The 16,864-nt window shown below is 39.4% G+C and overlaps 1 protein-coding gene across 8 annotated transcripts in view; it reads left to right on the top strand.

Moving 5' to 3' along the window:
* ncor2 (nuclear receptor corepressor 2) overlaps positions 1-16,864 on the top strand; it is a 168,177-nt gene that overhangs the window by 126,512 nt on the left and 24,801 nt on the right. For 6 of the 8 annotated variants that reach the window (XM_067413410.1, XM_067413413.1, XM_067413409.1 and 3 more), the window contains 17 exons: positions 78-220; positions 321-459; positions 3,561-3,978; positions 4,427-4,532; positions 6,408-6,648; positions 9,253-9,300; positions 9,640-9,801; positions 10,432-10,544; positions 10,708-10,810; positions 10,887-10,985; positions 11,110-11,213; positions 12,968-13,115; positions 13,203-13,325; positions 13,441-13,515; positions 13,606-13,820; positions 14,057-14,414; positions 14,496-14,705. In XM_067413410.1, coding sequence (XP_067269511.1) covers positions 78-220; positions 321-459; positions 3,561-3,978; positions 4,427-4,532; positions 6,408-6,648; positions 9,253-9,300; positions 9,640-9,801; positions 10,432-10,544; positions 10,708-10,810; positions 10,887-10,985; positions 11,110-11,213; positions 12,968-13,115; positions 13,203-13,325; positions 13,441-13,515; positions 13,606-13,820; positions 14,057-14,414; positions 14,496-14,705 — 2,805 coding nt within the window. The remainder of the gene's footprint in view (positions 1-77; positions 221-320; positions 460-3,560; positions 3,979-4,426; positions 4,533-6,407; positions 6,649-9,252; positions 9,301-9,639; positions 9,802-10,431; positions 10,545-10,707; positions 10,811-10,886; positions 10,986-11,109; positions 11,214-12,967; positions 13,116-13,202; positions 13,326-13,440; positions 13,516-13,605; positions 13,821-14,056; positions 14,415-14,495; positions 14,706-16,864) is intronic. The other 2 variants (XM_067413414.1, XM_067413411.1) reach the window with 1 other exon arrangement.

The raw sequence follows: 16,864 nt of genomic DNA, 5'->3' as shown, positions 1-16,864 counted from the left end.
GCAATCACTCATTGCTCGGTTTTCTGTTTTAGCATTAGTAAAGCTAGAATGTTCCTTCTCTTACTTAAACTCCATAGGTCTGCTCCAGTATGGCCGAAACTGGTCCGCCATTGCCAAGATGGTGGGCTCCAAAACCGTCTCCCAGTGCAAGAACTTCTATTTTAACTACAAGAAGAGACAGAAACTGGATGAGATTCTGCAACAGCATAAAATAAAATCAGTCAGTTCTTTTTTACAGACACATTTCTTAGAGACTGTGGAATTAATTATTTATAATTGTCAGTGGTATTGGTTTCATGTTGTTGTTGTTTTTTTTGCAGGAGAGAGAGCGTAAAGCCAGGCGTAAAGGTAAAGCTCTTCAGAACGAGGAGGCCAGCGCTCCATCTGCTGCAGAGGAAGAGGAGATGGAGGGATCGGGAGTCAGCGGCAATGAAGAAGAGGCTCAGGAGGATGGAGAGGGTATGAACACACAAACACACACACACACACAAATAGAGACTCACACAGCCACTTCTTCATGCAGTAACTTGTAAAAAGATTAATGTCCATTCAAACAGTCATTTGTTGCACATTACTTTTTGACTGTGTAATGGAAGTAATGAAATTCCGTGTTAACATCTGAGAAACAAATTAGCAGTTTGGTAATTGTTATCAAACATTGCTATGGAACGAGTCACAATGAAACCAAACACCTCGGAGGTTTTGCGGTTGCCAGGAAGTCCCACAGCAGCTTGAATCAAACAGCAGAGTGCTTTTCTCAGAATATCAGGAACACGTGACCGAGACTCACCTATGACCTCACTCCGATAGAACCCTGACCTACTTTTGTCAAGTTCTGAGAAAGAGGCAACACTGCGCAATCACAAATTGCTTTTCCAGGAGAGCTGCATTTTATGAAGTGACTAGAATAACACTGTCTGGGTGTCAAAGTGTGTGTTGTGCTGTTGATGTAGTTTTGGAGTTGTACTTCCACAAGTCCATCATGTAGCTATAAAATGAGCGCTTTGTGCTGTGTGTTTGGCAATCAGGTGTGGCTTGCCGATAAATGGGTTTCGTAAGCTTTCATGAAGCCACATTTATCAGTTCAAAGCTTGTGAAAGAAAGCCAGCAAGGGAAGTGCTTATTATGTTATGGTTATTGTGTAATTACATCCAGCTGGGAGAGCACACTCAACGGCTGGGGTTTGTTATGCCAGTGGGAAAATGAAGCTTATCATAATCCCCTGCTGTGTATTTACTAGTTATGTTTACTTTTTGATTTGACAAAGGACATGTTAGATTTAGATAAGAATGATTCTTTCGTCTAAGAGCTTTTGTGCCCTAGGATAATTTGTTTTTAAAAGCAATCATTCCATTTTAAAAGATATGTTATATTAACTTGTGCTTCTATGTCGTGTCTGTTTAATGATTTTTGTTTTGTTTAAAAGAGTATGTTGTATTTTTGTTTTCTTTTTTGTACAACCCCCCAACTTTTTTGGGAGTGGTATTTGGTATTTATATGTATAATTCAAATATGTGACCCGGTCTCTGAAACCCCTGCTAAAGTCGCAAAATTTAATTATGAGATTATGATCGTCAAAGTGCCATAGCCATAAAAATGACGAAAATAGGTCGTGTGTTTATTGCTGTAAATTAGGGCTGGGCGATATGGAGCAAAAAATATATCTCAATATATTTTGCTATATCTCGATATACGATATATATCTCGATATCTTTACAGGAAAAATAACCCCCTAAAAACTACAGCAAAAACAAATATGCCAAATACCACAAAAACTTTTTTTTAAATTGAAGTGCAAAGAGGTAGTCAAGTGCTTTTGCGACATTTAAAAAAAGAAAAAGAAAAAAAAAACTCCCTGATTACATAAATAATAATAATTTAACTGTAAAAGAAAATAAATAATATTGCCTTCTTTTCATTTATTTCATGCTTTCAAAAGATGAATCAAAGACTCCCTTTTTTACAGTTAAAGTAAACAGTAAGCATTTTGCAGAAAGATGGGGGCATGCATGACTGAGATATAAATAATCTGATTTTGTCATAACACCATTTCCTGTTAAATTTGTATCAAAATTCAAACAGTGATGTTTGTCATGAGTTTGACAAAATTCAAACTCATCATGCAGATCATGTAGGCTACACATGAGCTGAATTTCACTTCTTTTCCAGTTACAGAACGAAATATGAATGTCAGAAGGTATATGATAATATGATACAGTACAACTGACAGAAGAGCACCGCGTGTCTCAGGACACCCGGGATGTCGCGTTTTTCCCTCTTGGTTAAAACGTGAATAGACCTATTCATCATAATCCCGTGATAAAGCTAACAAAATAATAATAGTAATGATATTGCAATACTTTTTAAATGTTTTCAAATGATATGCGATCATTTTGACATTTTAACCGAAAACTATGCGATCAGTTAGACACGAATCATAAACTGGCATGATTGCGACCGCGTCTCGCACCAGTAGTGTCAATCACCTGACTGTGGGTGAAACTTGCGCTTTGAACTATGATGAACATTAATGTTTCTTTATGAATTTTAGCAAGCAGTTGTGTTAGAAGGAAAACATGGTCTCTAAACTGAGTCCTGAACAACGTGCGCGCTTGTCAACATGATAACTAATCATCACCTGGTTGTGGAAGCAGCCGTGTTCAATGAGACAACACGCGAGGGGAGGGGGAACAAAAGCAAGAGGCGGGAGGCGCGCGAGGCTCCGCGAGCACAACACAGAGAAGGCAAACAAGCAAAGTGGCGGAATCAGAATTAAATATAAACAATATATCGATATATACGATATGTCCAAATCCATATCGAGCTGAAAAAATATCTCAATATATTTTAAATATCGAGATATCGCCCACCCCTACTGTAAATTATAAATTATACCAAGGGATTTGAGATACAATACTCAATTTTTAATTCATAACATTATAAATACTGAAATTAGTGATTTTATTGACACTACACTTTATACTTTTGCACAAAAAAAATACCGGATGCGGGCTCCCTAAACATCGATTTTAATCATCTCACATAAAGCCATGTACTAAATTGAGTGTTTTCACTGCTTATTGCGCTTAAACAGTCAAATACACGGAGTCAGTTATGTTTTAAGTAAAGTAAACACGCATGTGTATCGGTATAAAGAATCTGTGCGTCAAATCTTAAAGTGACAGGAGCCTAATATACCTTCTGCCAAATTATGAGATATTAAAATATCTATTTGGCAGATTTTCCCTGTGGTATTGATGTCAAAATTGGGGCCAGTGAAAATGCTGAGTGGCTAGTAACTTTGGAAAACCACTAGCCACAGTGGCTGGTGAGCAAAAAAATGTATGTCAAGCCCTGTATGTATGTGTGTATTTTTGATCAAATAATGCAGCATTAGTGAGACTTCTTTCCACATAAAACAAAAAAATCTTACCTACCCCAAACGTTTGAAAGGTAGGGTATTTGACCAAAAAGGTTGACAACTTTTCAGACCACACTCAACAGATCAGCTGCCATCCATGTTCTGCCCTCTTACAATGCTTCCATCAATTTTTTTTCAGGTGGAGCCAATAACAGCTCAGACACTGAAAGCCTCCCTTCCCCACGCTCCTCCGATGACAGTAAGGTCAAAGAAGAGGGCTCGGCAAGGCCCAAATCTGCACCCAACGCTACTTCCTCCTCATCTACCACGGACAAGGACATGGCAGCTGTGGAGATGGGGCTGGATGAGAAGTCAAAAGTGGAGAGGGGAGAAGGGGAGCCGGGAGGAGTAAATCAGGAAGTGAAAACTGAACCAGGGGAAGGTGGTAAGGAGGTGGCAGGAGAAGATAAGAAGCCTCCTGCCCTAGAGGTGGAGGAAGGCAAGAAAGAGGTCAAGAAGAAAGAGCACGGAGGAAAGAGTGGAGCTCACGACAGCGACTCCAGTGCCACATGCAGCGCTGATGAGGTGGAAGAAACTGAGAGCTCAGAAAAGAACAGGTGAGCGTGTGTGTGTGTTTGACAGTGAGCGTTGATTGGTTGCTTGGGTGGGGTCTGGTGTGCTTTGTGGTTAAGGAGGCTGGGATTGTTGATTTGTCCTGTAGGACTCTATTTTTTTCCATGACAGCAAACACTGTATATGTTGGCTGAGTCAGGGGAAACATTACCCTGTGAGCTTGCCAAACATAACAGAGCGAGAAGTGTGTGTGTGTGTGTCTGTCTGGCTATCTTTTGTGTATTTTGCATTTTACATTTCCATACGATTGCATGTGGAAAGTCTATATTTGTTTATGTGTGGTGGGATGATGATTAAATGTGTGTGTTTGTGGTTTTGTGGCATTAATGGGCTGTTTACAAAGACGGTAAATAAGAGCGAATGAAGCTCTGACCATATTAAGCAATAACACTTCTCTGCTCTTCTCACTCTCAACACAATGACGTCTCCTAGGCCGAGTTTGTTAAATTTCGCCCATGATGGAGTGATCTCTTCTCCTGTTCAAAAACCACTGGACCTCAAACAGCTCAAGCAGAGAGCGGCCGCCATACCTCCCATAGTGAGTATGCCAACATTCATCTGCTTTACTCCTTCCGTTATTCATGTTCTGTCAATTGTGGTTTAAATTTCATGAGGTTTTTGTTAACAACTGCCATATCTGGCCAGATTACACAGATTAGCATCTTCTCTCCATGTTGCCATGGTTACTAGGGCTGTTTTTATTCCCATGAGATGCTGGTTTTCCACCTTTGCTTAGTTATTCAGACACTCATGATGAGCTAACAGCAGGCTGAACGGACTGAGCTCTGGCGAGAAGAGAGGTCTAGAAAAAGATATTGATATTGACACTGTTTTAAGAGGACTTCGTATTTTGCCTCTCTTCTTTATTCGTTTTTTTTAAAGGGATATATTTTTCCCATGAGCTCTACATGTTGCGGTCCATTTAAGATTGCATGTCAGTTACCTCTATTGTTACCTAATTTTGTAATTGTTACCTGTACAGTTACTTGCTTTAACAATGCGTGACCTCACATTATCGAGAATGTCGCTCACTTTGCCAAAACAAAGTCATACTCTGTTTAGCAACTCATAATGTATTATGAGTTTATACACCTTTATATTGAACAATTTTGCTGTGTGATTTAGTCCATTAACATTTTTTGTCTTGCAATTATATCCTATTATGTTGTTAAGCAATATTACAGAAGCAAAAGTGCTGTTTGCTTGGGGTTAGCTAGCCCTCATTTTTATACAACAGTTCAATATACAAGTTAATATTGTGAGTTACATTTTAGATGCAATATTGTCTATTTTGGCAATGAAAATAATTCCAAACAAAGCCACAGCAGAATCATGTCTCAGAGCAACACAGTGGTGTTTTTTTTACTTTTTATTTGTAAATTTTTATCAGGTGAGTTAATAATTCATCCCCCTTTCATAAAGACAATCACCTGCTTAGTTTCTGAATTAATCAGCCGTTTGAATGAATCGGTTGAATAAATGACTCAATGGGTGCGTTTACATGCATGTTCTTAAGCCGATTATGCCTAATAAGCCGACCATGAACATGGTCGTGTAAACGCGGTAACCCATTTTCTTTTATCGGAGTAATGTCATAAATGGCGTAAGCATAAACCGGTTGGGACAGGTAGTTTTTTGCCTCTTACCCCGATTTCACGCTGCATGTAAACGCATTAACCAATTTTTTCTGCTTATTGAAGTGCGCATGTGTGATAGGTGACAAAAACGCAAACTTAGAGCAGATTTAAATGCATCCAGACAGAGCGAGCTAGCGTTTTGCATGAAATAAGGACATATATCACAAACACAGACTCGTTTAAGACCCAGAAAACTGTAAAGAGGTGTTCTCTTTTCATGCAGCATAAGTAGAAGAGGGTTAGTCAGAACGCTGCATCTGGAACTACATGAGGGATAATAAGAGCCGTAAATCTCCCGCTGACAAGCTTTATTTAACGTCACAACTAACGTAACATTTGGAATACTCAGAGATAGATACGAACATTATTTTTACTACAATGAAATAACCCGGTTTATTAATAAAGTCATGTAAACGTGGTTTACTTGCATGGTCAGTTTACTGGTGTGCATGTAAACGGGGAAAACTGGTTATTTCAATTAGCTGACTTTTTTGAGTTATCAGTTTACTAGTGTGCATGTAAACGCACCCAATGAGTCACCCTTTAAGACAATGACTTGCTGCCACCTACTGTTTCGTCCCTAAGAGTCCATTGCAAACCCCTAGCAGTCATTTTGATGTTCTTATAGTTGTGATGTTGCAAACAGGGCTTTTTTCTTAATGACAGCAGACAAAAACTCTTCCTGTTAATTCAGTTTTGCATGATATAGCAGATTAGAAACATGAACATGTCTTGTGAAATGGTTTATAATAACCATTTTGTATCCCTGTGTGTAGATGCCAGAGGTGTCAGTTGCAGGACGTGATAACCGGCCTGGGTTGCTAGGGAAGCAGCAGGCTATGCCCCATGCTCTTGCGTTGTACCAGCAGCAGATCACCATGGCACATGAATCCTCCCAAGAGGCCAAACAGCAGCAGTCACAGCCAACCAAATCTCAGCATTATCCAGGGGGCGGGGACTCCAGCAGCCCACGGGTCAGGACTCGCAGCCCTGGTGTCTCTGACAGAGAGAGAGAGGGTAAGCTGCTCACATTATCCTTTCATCTGTTCCTTCACTCCGTTTCTCTCCTCAGCTTTCACAACCACCATCGTTTTCCTCGGTTGCTTGTTTCTACCCCACCAGTTACGCAATTTATGATGATGTGTGTGTCTGTGCACATGTGAGCAGTACGGTTGTTGTATTTGAGTGCTGTGAAGAATGTTGGTTGTAAATATTTGGGCTTGGTAAAAAAAAAAAAAAGGATTTCTCAATTTTGATCAATTTCTTATTTTTGTGAACTGATATTGATTTTTAAATTGATTAAAAAGATTAGTCATCCTGTTTTCAGTTGATGAATGAATGGAACATTGTAGCGTGCCTCCAAAACTATAAATCACAATGAGTTTGTGCTTTGTTACTATTGATATTAAACAAAGTCTCAGATTTCTAATTACGTCCATTTTATTCAGAAATTCAAAAACATAAATACAGTTTTGGCGCTGTGACGTGAGACCGCTCTGGAGCAGCTCAGCTCAAGAGAAGCAGCAGCGCAGAGCACACATGAACTGATCTTCTCTTCCGCTATAATACCAGTTACAGCGCGTAATAATGAGCATGAATTTGCATCTGAAAGTGTGTTAAAAGACAGGAGTAAAGCTTACCGAAATCCGTATCGTCACATGGAATTGTTTAATTTAAACAATGTCATTTTGTCACATTTACCTCAGAAAAACTATTCAATGTCCATTAACTCATTAGTCAGCTTGAAAAATTCTGAAAGGAGCATTTTGCTAAATATATACACCCTATTAGATACATATTCATTATAATTTTTAATGTTCTAAAATATTTAATGCATGTTTGAATAAATCTGGGGCATTTTTATGACAGCCACCATTTAAATGTTTATATTTCATATAACTTTATTATTATTATTACTATTATTATTATTATAATATAAAAAAAACATCATTGAGTGTATTTTAAGTGTTTGTATACAAATCAGTACATTTTTACCTTTAATATTATAGTAAGGTAGTATAGTAGGCTACAACTGACTCCCATAGTTTACAGCATTAGTTATCTCCATTAGAAATTTTGCCATGTATTGTACCTGATTATTTATATATATATATATATCCAAAATAATCAATATTGAATCAAACCGAATTGCAAGCTTGTGAATCGAAATTGAATCAAATTGTGAAAAAAATGAAATTGTCAATAACCTACCCTAGTAAATATAGTAAACAAAAGATGGTGTAATTAGTCAAGACCCGACCATCTAGACAGACAGGCAGTGATTACCCAGCAACAGCAGTTTACCTTGTTACCTGACACATACAGATCTGAAATGAATGCTGCCTTGGTAACAGGCTGGTGTGCAAATTTGACTTTGTTTTACATTGTCAAATTCAGCCATTTCAATAGGAATCCATGCTATGATCTGGAATTTCACATGAGAGCAAAATAATTCCCCAAGCAGACTTCGCAACAGTTGGTCATTGGTCGTCAGGATTTGCTGTGTTAACCATAAAAACAAGGCTTGGTTTAAAAGTTTGAGCTGTGCTGCATACATCGCTATACTATTGACCATAGACCATCATCTTTTTTGCCTGTAAAATCTTGCTGAAATTTTGTTAATGTGACCACACCTAAACACAACAATCTTGTTTAGTTGCAATAAAATATTGTCAATGTATACATTTTTTTATCTTACAATTTAAACAAACTTGCGCTGTTTATGAACCATCTAAACTAAACAGAAATTGAAAACCAAAATATTTTTGAAATGTTTTGACCTATAAATAATATTGCTAGTCTTTACTCTCCGAAACACACAAAATGAAGGATGCACAATTTATTTGTGACCATATTGGTATGAGCAGAGATAAGTTGTATGTCCAACAGGAACTACTTCTTTTTATTACATTGCCTTGAGTCCAAAAAAAATGTTGCAGCATTCTGCTGTCTCACATGTTTTGTATAATTTCCACTAAAGCTGTGCTTGTTTTTATGTCTCTTGTATCACTGTGGCCTCTTTCAAAGAAAAATAGTGTAAACCCGATTTAATATTTCATGTCCTGTTATTTATTTTTTGGGGAATAAGCAAAACACATGGGATAATGTGCAGTCAGCAGCTCTTTTTTTGCTAAATAAATCTCTTAATTTAAAATAAACCAATATTTTCAGACTGACAGTGAGTGATCGTTTTCTTAAACGCTTGTTTTCTGTACCTTCTCTATTTAAATGCATCCCTTTGACAGTCTAGATTTTTAATATCTACCATAACAAAAAACATCATTGTGAGCCTATTTTTTTTACAGAGTTTAATTTCAGAGATTAAACTTGAATTAGAAGAGAAGCTCTTTAAAAATAAGTTAAATGGATGAGGACAGAGAGGGAAAGTCATTTTTTTTCTGGAAAGGGTGGGATTATCTCATAATCTTAGTATCACTACACGCCATGAATAGGAGTCTTCAACAGTGAAATTTCACTTCATTAAGCCACGATTGTTGTGGTGTTATTTAATGGGGGCACTCAGCACTAAGTTAAGTCACAAAACTCATTTTGAGTACTTGGAGAGAAAGAGAGTCTTGGGTCATGGCCATGTGATGAGCTGCAGTGTGTCTGTCCCTGCAGAGCTGGAGTGGAACGAGAGATGGCTTCAGGCTCTGCTACATGGATTACGTAGGTTTACACACCACACGCGCATACTCACACAATGTTAGATCAGACTCTAATCAAGCGTGTTTTTTTTCTGGGAGTGTGAATGATTCGCAGATATGTTTGCATGCCGCTACGCTCGCAGATTCCAGCTTACAGAGTGTTGATGAGCCTTATGATGAGTGGAATAACTGAATAACTGCTATCTGTGTGTTTTCACACTGGAGATTTGCTGCTTTTGACGCAGGGGTTGTGATGATTTGAGCTGCCATTTTCACCTTCGCCAAAAAGAGTAACATAAACTGCTATTCAGTAATCATCCGTTTGACAGTCATCTTTGTACATTTCTGTCCATGTGTGCAGATAAATCCCGGGCGTTCTCTCCTCTTGCGGACGGTAAAAAGATTCCGGGGGCTGATGACATTCGGGCTGTAGGTCTAGGCCGTCCAGTGATGTCACCGTACCAGCTCTCACCCAGAGACATGGCCAAATTCAACCATGAACAGCTGATACACTACAATCCCTGTAAGAAAATATTGACCTGTCCCAAAATTTGTTTAATTTATTTTTATCAGATAATATTCTATAATAAATCAAATATGAATATGAATACAATTATAATATAATAAAATGATATAAACTAAAATATGTGAATATATTAAAAAAAATAACTTATTAATTTCCATTGAATATTAGTTATTAATAGTATGGTAATCTGATGGCTACTTACAGCAGGATAATGCACCATGTCACAAAGCTCAAATCATTTCAAATTAGTTTCTTTAACATGACAATGAGTTCACTGTACTAAAATGGCCCTCACAGTCATCATATCTCAACCTAATAAAGCATCTTTGGGATGTGGTGGAACGGGAGTTTCGTGCCCTGGATGTGCATCCCACAAATCTCTATCAACTGCAAGATGCTATCCTATCAATATGGGCCAACATTTCTAAAGAATGCTTTCAGCACCTTGTGGAATCAATGCCACGTAGAATTAAGGCAGTTCTGAAGGCGAAAGGGGGTCAAACAGTATTAGTATGGTGTTCCTAATAATCCTTTAGGTGTATATATATATATCTATTATTAATATGTATATATTATTCATATGTGTATACAGGTCACCATATAAATGTTTAAATCACTCTCTTTCAGCATTGGCTCCCACTCTTCAGCCACAGGAGAGAATGGCTGCAGTGCGGCCTCTTCATATCCCAGAACCCCCTCCTCTCATCTCCTCTGCCAAACCTGGCGGCTCTATCACACAGGTAAGAGCAGCACTTAATCTCTCACAGTACTAATATTCTTTTGATATGGTATTACTGGGACCGATCATCAATAATATGTACAGTACATTCAAGTGTTTTAATAGCATTTTAATATGTACATGCAGCCTAATTACGCTGGTGGTAATGTTGTTTTGTATTGCAGGGTACTCCAGTGCAATTGCACAACCCATCTCATGGCTCTGACCACGGGAAAATCCCAGCACCAGGATCCTTGCCTCTCTCCTGGATGGACCAGAGGAAAATGGGTGAGTGTGAGTCGTGAGTGTGATCATACATCAGCTATCCATTTTCTATATACAATGTCTCTTGCTGTCTCCTCAGGAGGGTTTCCAGTGGTTAAACAGGAGCAGTTGTCTCCACGTAGCGTTGCTTCCTCTCAGGCTGAGAATCTTTCCACACAGGACAGTGCTGCATCGAGGGGTGAGTTTGGGACAAATCATCATCCCTCAATTCAGTCTTAGATTAAAGAGATTAAGATCCAGAAACAGGGCTCATACCACGAATGGATTGAAAACATTATTAACTCTCTCTCTCTCTCACACAGGCTCCATGCCAGCTGTTCAGGGTGGCAGCATCACAAAGGGCATCCCTGGCACACGTGTGCACCAAGAACCTTCCATATCATATAGAGGAGGTTCTATCACTCAGGTAGGAAGCTTCCCTCTCTGTAATTATTTTGAGAGAGAAAGGTGGCACTGAAAAGTTAAATTTCATTAACTAATCAAAAATGTGTTCACAACCAATTAAATGAAATTTTACACACATTACAGTGAACAATCAGCTCAGTTAAATGGCTGTTTAACAAACAAATGGAACAGACAATTTGCGTCACATCCATAGCGCATCATATTATGCAATAACTGGTAATCAGTTGCCATAACAACAGGTACAAGGCGTCCAATCCCGTTCTCTCTTTTTATTAATGTGTTTAAATGTCTAATTGCAGCCTGATGTTACTGAACACTCAAACACACACTCAGTGTGCCAACTGACCCTACTGTGACATATATTACATGATCAAGCAAATCAGAATTTTGTAGGGGCGAGCATTTAATCAGAGGTCAAATCTTCGTACAGAGATAAGCTCTGAGTTAAACGGAAGAGTCATTGGCAGATTTATTTGGGAGATAAAGAGCCTTTGTCTATCTGATACAGGTAGTCATATGCAGCTGTATGAAATCTGGTATTTTTAACTAGTATGCATATAGCTGAAACATCATCCACATTTTCAATTAAAGATCAAACTTTTAAAAAAAGTTTTATCTGCTGTGATTTCTTCGCAACAAATTTGCGCAAAATTTATGTTGTTCAGTATTGTAACCTAAAAATACAGTTTTAAAAAAACTGTAAAAAAGTGCTCTATGACCTCATAACATAAGGGTCAAACCAGGGCTGACTTGAGGAAGTCTAAAGGCTGCTTTTAACTTCTGTGTCGGACCTGCGCCATAGCCTCTAAGCTGTGGGCTACTCTTTGATTTTTTTAAATTATACTTCTGCATCCTTGTCCACGTCTACGTGCAGTTACACATGTGGAGGGAGCATGTGTACCCCTGAGAGAGGGGTTATAGCAGACCAATCACAGCGCCTGTGTTCCACGTAGAATTAATGCATTGTTACATTTTTGGAGAGGTGCACATTACGGTAGGTTGCAGGCTACACGTGCAGCACCGCGTGTATTGCGTACACTTAGAAGTATAAATTGGGATTTACCCTCCTATGTGCTGCATTGTAGTATTTTTACTTGTTGTTTGTACACATTATAATTAGAGAAAATATTTTAACAAATATTTATGCTTATTACTAAGTATACATTTAAAGACTGCATCAGATTGAAATTGACCGCAGTTGCTATCTGAGTAAATTTCCTCAATTGTATGGTAAACAATTAATTATTGCATGTCAAAAATACACTAAAAGTTAAACTTCTCGTTTTGCTAAAGAAAATACTTTCTGTTCAACTTTTTTCTGCTGATTATTGTTTTTAATGCCCCCTGCATGTGGGCTTTAAAGTCACTGTGAAATCAAAATTGGACACTTTTATAGAATACTTTTATATATACTTCTATATTGCTGTGTTTGTTATAAATGAACATTTTAAATAAAATAAATGTGCTTTCATAATATTTAATCGAAAAACATTAACTTCCCCTCCCCTTGATTTGAGGGCTGGGAAATAATCCCTCCCTTCCAGTAACCTCGCATTAAAATGATTGCAGAAGTTAGCAAGCAACAACCATCCCTTCCCATCAAAATCAAGTCCTCCACCCACCTTGTTAGAGAAGTTTTCTCACTTGGATATACATTGTCTATTTTGGAAATTAAAATGGAAGAAGAGATCGCAAGTTTCGTTTTATTTTATGATGACTTTAAACAAAGTTAATTATTTTTTTCATCTCTTTCAGGGCACTCCTGCAGATGTATTATATAAGGGCACAATAACACGTCTAATCTCTGAGGACAGCCCCAACAGAGAGAGAAGCAGAGAAGACACTCCTTCTAAAGGGCACGTGGTCTACGAGGGCATCAGTGGACACATCCTTTCCTTTGACCGTAAGTGTAAACAAGCATGTAAATGCTCATAACTTAAGTGATAAAGGCAGAACTTTCTCTTACTATTGTTTGTGTTTGATCACACAGGTGGTCCAAATTCCAAGGAAGAAGTTCGTGGGGACATGGCTGGGCTGAAGAGGACCTACGAGATGATGGACGTTGGCAATCCTCGTGCGCCACCCATCAGAGACTCACTATCTGCTGCTGAAGGCAAGGACAACATGCTTTAAAAAAAAAATTTTTTTATCAATCACGGACATGGAGTTTTACTGATTCTCCTTTTTCCAGTTTAAATTCCTTCACCTGCCTTTTCTTTCTGCTGCAGGCTTGATCAGTCGAGCAATGCCTCATGAGCGCGATAGTCCTCATCTACACCACATCCGTGGATCCATATCCCAAGGTCAGCATTATCTCTGAAACACAAGCCACAACCTTGACTGATCACCTTTACCTTGAGGTGGTCATTATTTTCCCTCTCTTTCTCTCTCAGGAATCCCACGGGATGACTGTCAGCGTCGGGAGGTTAAACAGATGAAAAGAGAGGGCTCTCCATCACCCCGCGGCCCTGGTCATCCCACTGATTCTCTTAAATCACGCTCTCATGAAAGTATGGTGCCCACCGTCAAAGAGGCAGGACGCTCCATCCACCTCATCCCTCCTGAGGGGGTTGTGATAGGCAAGCCCAAAGAGGGCTCAATCACCCAGGTGACTTGTAATTCTGACATGTTTTTACTTTTTGTGGTGATTATCTCACATATAATTATAAATTAATGTAAATACTGTAAAAGTACTACATTTTTATTGCAACGTTTATATCATATTAGGTTTGGAGTGAAAAGTTTGGCTTTGGTATCTTGGTATTGATGTTAGCAAAACATTTTACCTCTTAAACATTTAAAAAATGTAATTTACCAAATGCTCACTGAATGTATACTCTACAGGGTACCCCTATGAAACAAGAGCCTACCGGCTCATCCAAGCGGCATGACGTGCGCTCCATTATTGCCAGCTCTCCTCGGCCTTACTCCGGAATGCCCCCTCATCTAGAGCTCAGGCCTGAGCACAGAGGGTCTGACAGGGCCCGCTATGAAGAGGGGAGTAAATCCCGACCCAGTGCTGTGGTCAGCACCCCCAGCTCTCTGTCCCGTGCCTCTCCACTGGCCATGAGTGGAGAGCAGAGCAGCAGACCCCACCACAGTCCAGTGGGTTATGAAGATCACAAAAGGTCTGGCTATCCTCCACCCTCGCACAGAGCCTCTCCACTGTCCAGCAGAGAAACCTCACAGCGTGCACATGAAGGTATCATGTTCTATCAGTCAATGGCATTCAGAAGCTGTGTGAGTTTTATGAGGTTTTAAAAATTGTTGCTCTGTGTGTTAGGCTCTAGTAAGGGACAGCAGCAGGAGAGAAAGGCCACTCCCAGCCCTCGAGAGATGAGCTCCACTAAGTCTCCACTAACAGTGGGTGAGCACACTGCGTCTTTGGCCTACGAGAGGATTCTGCAGGGGCTCGGAACAGATATGTACCGTGGCCAGATACCTCTACCATTTGACCCTGCAACTCTGCCCAGGGGCATCCCGATTGACCCAGGTATTGCACACATTTAAAATTTAGCAATTTTTTTTTTTTTTTGTGGGTAAAAAAAAGTGTACTGTGGAAAACAGATTGCATCATTTACCTTTTCTTAAGGGTGCCCTAGAATGAAAAATGGAATTAACCATTGCCATAGTGAAATGATAAGAGTACTGTGAGTCTCAAACACAATTGCCTTCTACTTCTTATGTAAATCTTGTGCATGAAAAACACCATGGAAAAATAAGTGATTATCAACATAATGGCATCTGTGGCGCAATCGCTGGGATCATTAAAGGGGGGGTGAAACACTCACTTTCAGTCAGTGTCATGTCAATCTTGAGTACCTATAGAGTAGCATTGCATCCTTCATATCTCCGAAAAGTCTTTATTTCTTTAATAATTATATAAGAAAGATGCGCTATTCCGAGTCTTTCCGGAAAAAGCCGAACGGGTGGGGGCGTATCGTGTGAGCGGAGCTAAATAATGACGAGTGCACGCCGCTGTTATTGTGTTGAGTGCGTCGTAAAGCTGTGTCATCCCTAACAGCGGGAAAAAACTTTATTCAAAATAAAAAATGGCTTTTAATCAGATACAGCCATACATCTATGATCCGGGAATCAGACCCAGAGGCTGAAGTTGAACAGGAGCAGCAGCAAAAACGACAAGAGCAGGACGTCTCTATGTGGTACAAGTTATACACTAACTATATAATATGCTTAGCGGCTTGTGTTATTTACATATTTATACTTAAATTATATCGTCGTATTTTTTTTCTTTGAAGGTGTACATGTGGGAAGTGCAGTTTTGCACGTGTGTGTGTGTGTGTGTGTGTGTGTGTGTGTGTGTTTACGCGTGGTTTGTGTAGACAATTGTAGTAAGCGGACTGCTTTTGCACGGCAGGCTAATGTTTACATAGAAAGACATGGAATAGTAGCGCATTTGAATGAAGAAGTGCGCTTATTTAGTATATCATTTTTCCCCACTCTTTGTGTATTGTTGTTTGGAGTGCTTTTACAATACACAAACATAAAGTTACACATATAGTGGCCAGCTAAACGTACAACTAAAATGTACACGCACTACACATCGCATGCTCCATAACTATACGTGATCATGTTTGGGCTACTTGATGGGCATAGGCAAAAAAACAGACATTTGAAGCAGTCATACTCACCGCCTGCGGTTCTAACGTTGGGACCTTTATTGTTGGGACTGCTCCATCATTCAGCATTAGGCGATCGGAAAATCCGGCGTCGAACTGGGCCTTGTTTATGAAACAGTTTGCACCGAAATGCAGCGAACAGAACCTTCGCGCAACTCAGTTGCTGATCCGGAAAAGCAAATTCCATCCACTGTTGCCTTAACGCGGGGTTTTTTGACAATCTGTACAGGGCTGTCTTGGTCTGGCAACCAAAAACGCACTTTTTTGGTGACATTGTTAATTTCTTGAAGTCACATCCCCTGTGCAGCGCAGCCTACGAGCCAGCGCATTGATGGGTGTAGCCTGTTGCTTTCGCACTCTCCCTCTCTCTCTCTCATGCTCTTCCGGTAGAATTGCCCATACGGCCCATACAAGGAAATTCCGACCTATTAACGTCAAGTGGACCCATGATCGAAAAAAACTTGCCGAAACTTATGACTAACCGGAAGTAGTATTTTTGACAAAGAGATACTCCCATCAAACGTCCACCTTAACTTTTGAAACTTTGTCCATGTTTAGTATGGGATTCCAAGTCTTTAACAGTGTAAAAAGATCAGTATGCATGAAACAGCATTTCACCCCCCCCCTTTAATATGTACGCCCCTAACATTTCCATATGTCCAGTCGGAACTGCACAGCCGAATCATCAGATAAACAAGCGTCACACGAGGATAGCAAAACCGGCAGCTCATGGACACAAATGTCATGTTCAAGGCTGCACAGGGGACGTGAGGACTTTTCATATCCTTCCCACAGATAAAAAATGTCAACAGTCATGGTTGATGTTTATTATAATCGGATTCCGCAATAATTTAATTCAAAATTGTTCGTTTGCTCGGCCCATTTCAATAAACAAGTAACAAGTAAGCTGCAATTTAGCCATCTCGATTTTGAGATGTTCTACTTGAAGTGTCATTCAGTCGGTCTGTGTTCTGTCAAGACGGTCAGGTTCGCTGAACAACTGAAATTGTGT

This window comes from Pseudorasbora parva, chromosome 13 (genome assembly GCF_024679245.1).
Source record: "Pseudorasbora parva isolate DD20220531a chromosome 13, ASM2467924v1, whole genome shotgun sequence".
In the NCBI taxonomy this organism is placed as follows: Eukaryota; Metazoa; Chordata; class Actinopteri; order Cypriniformes; family Gobionidae; genus Pseudorasbora; species Pseudorasbora parva.
Note: the sequence above shows the minus strand (reverse complement) of the source record. Positions and strands in the feature narration are given on the sequence as shown.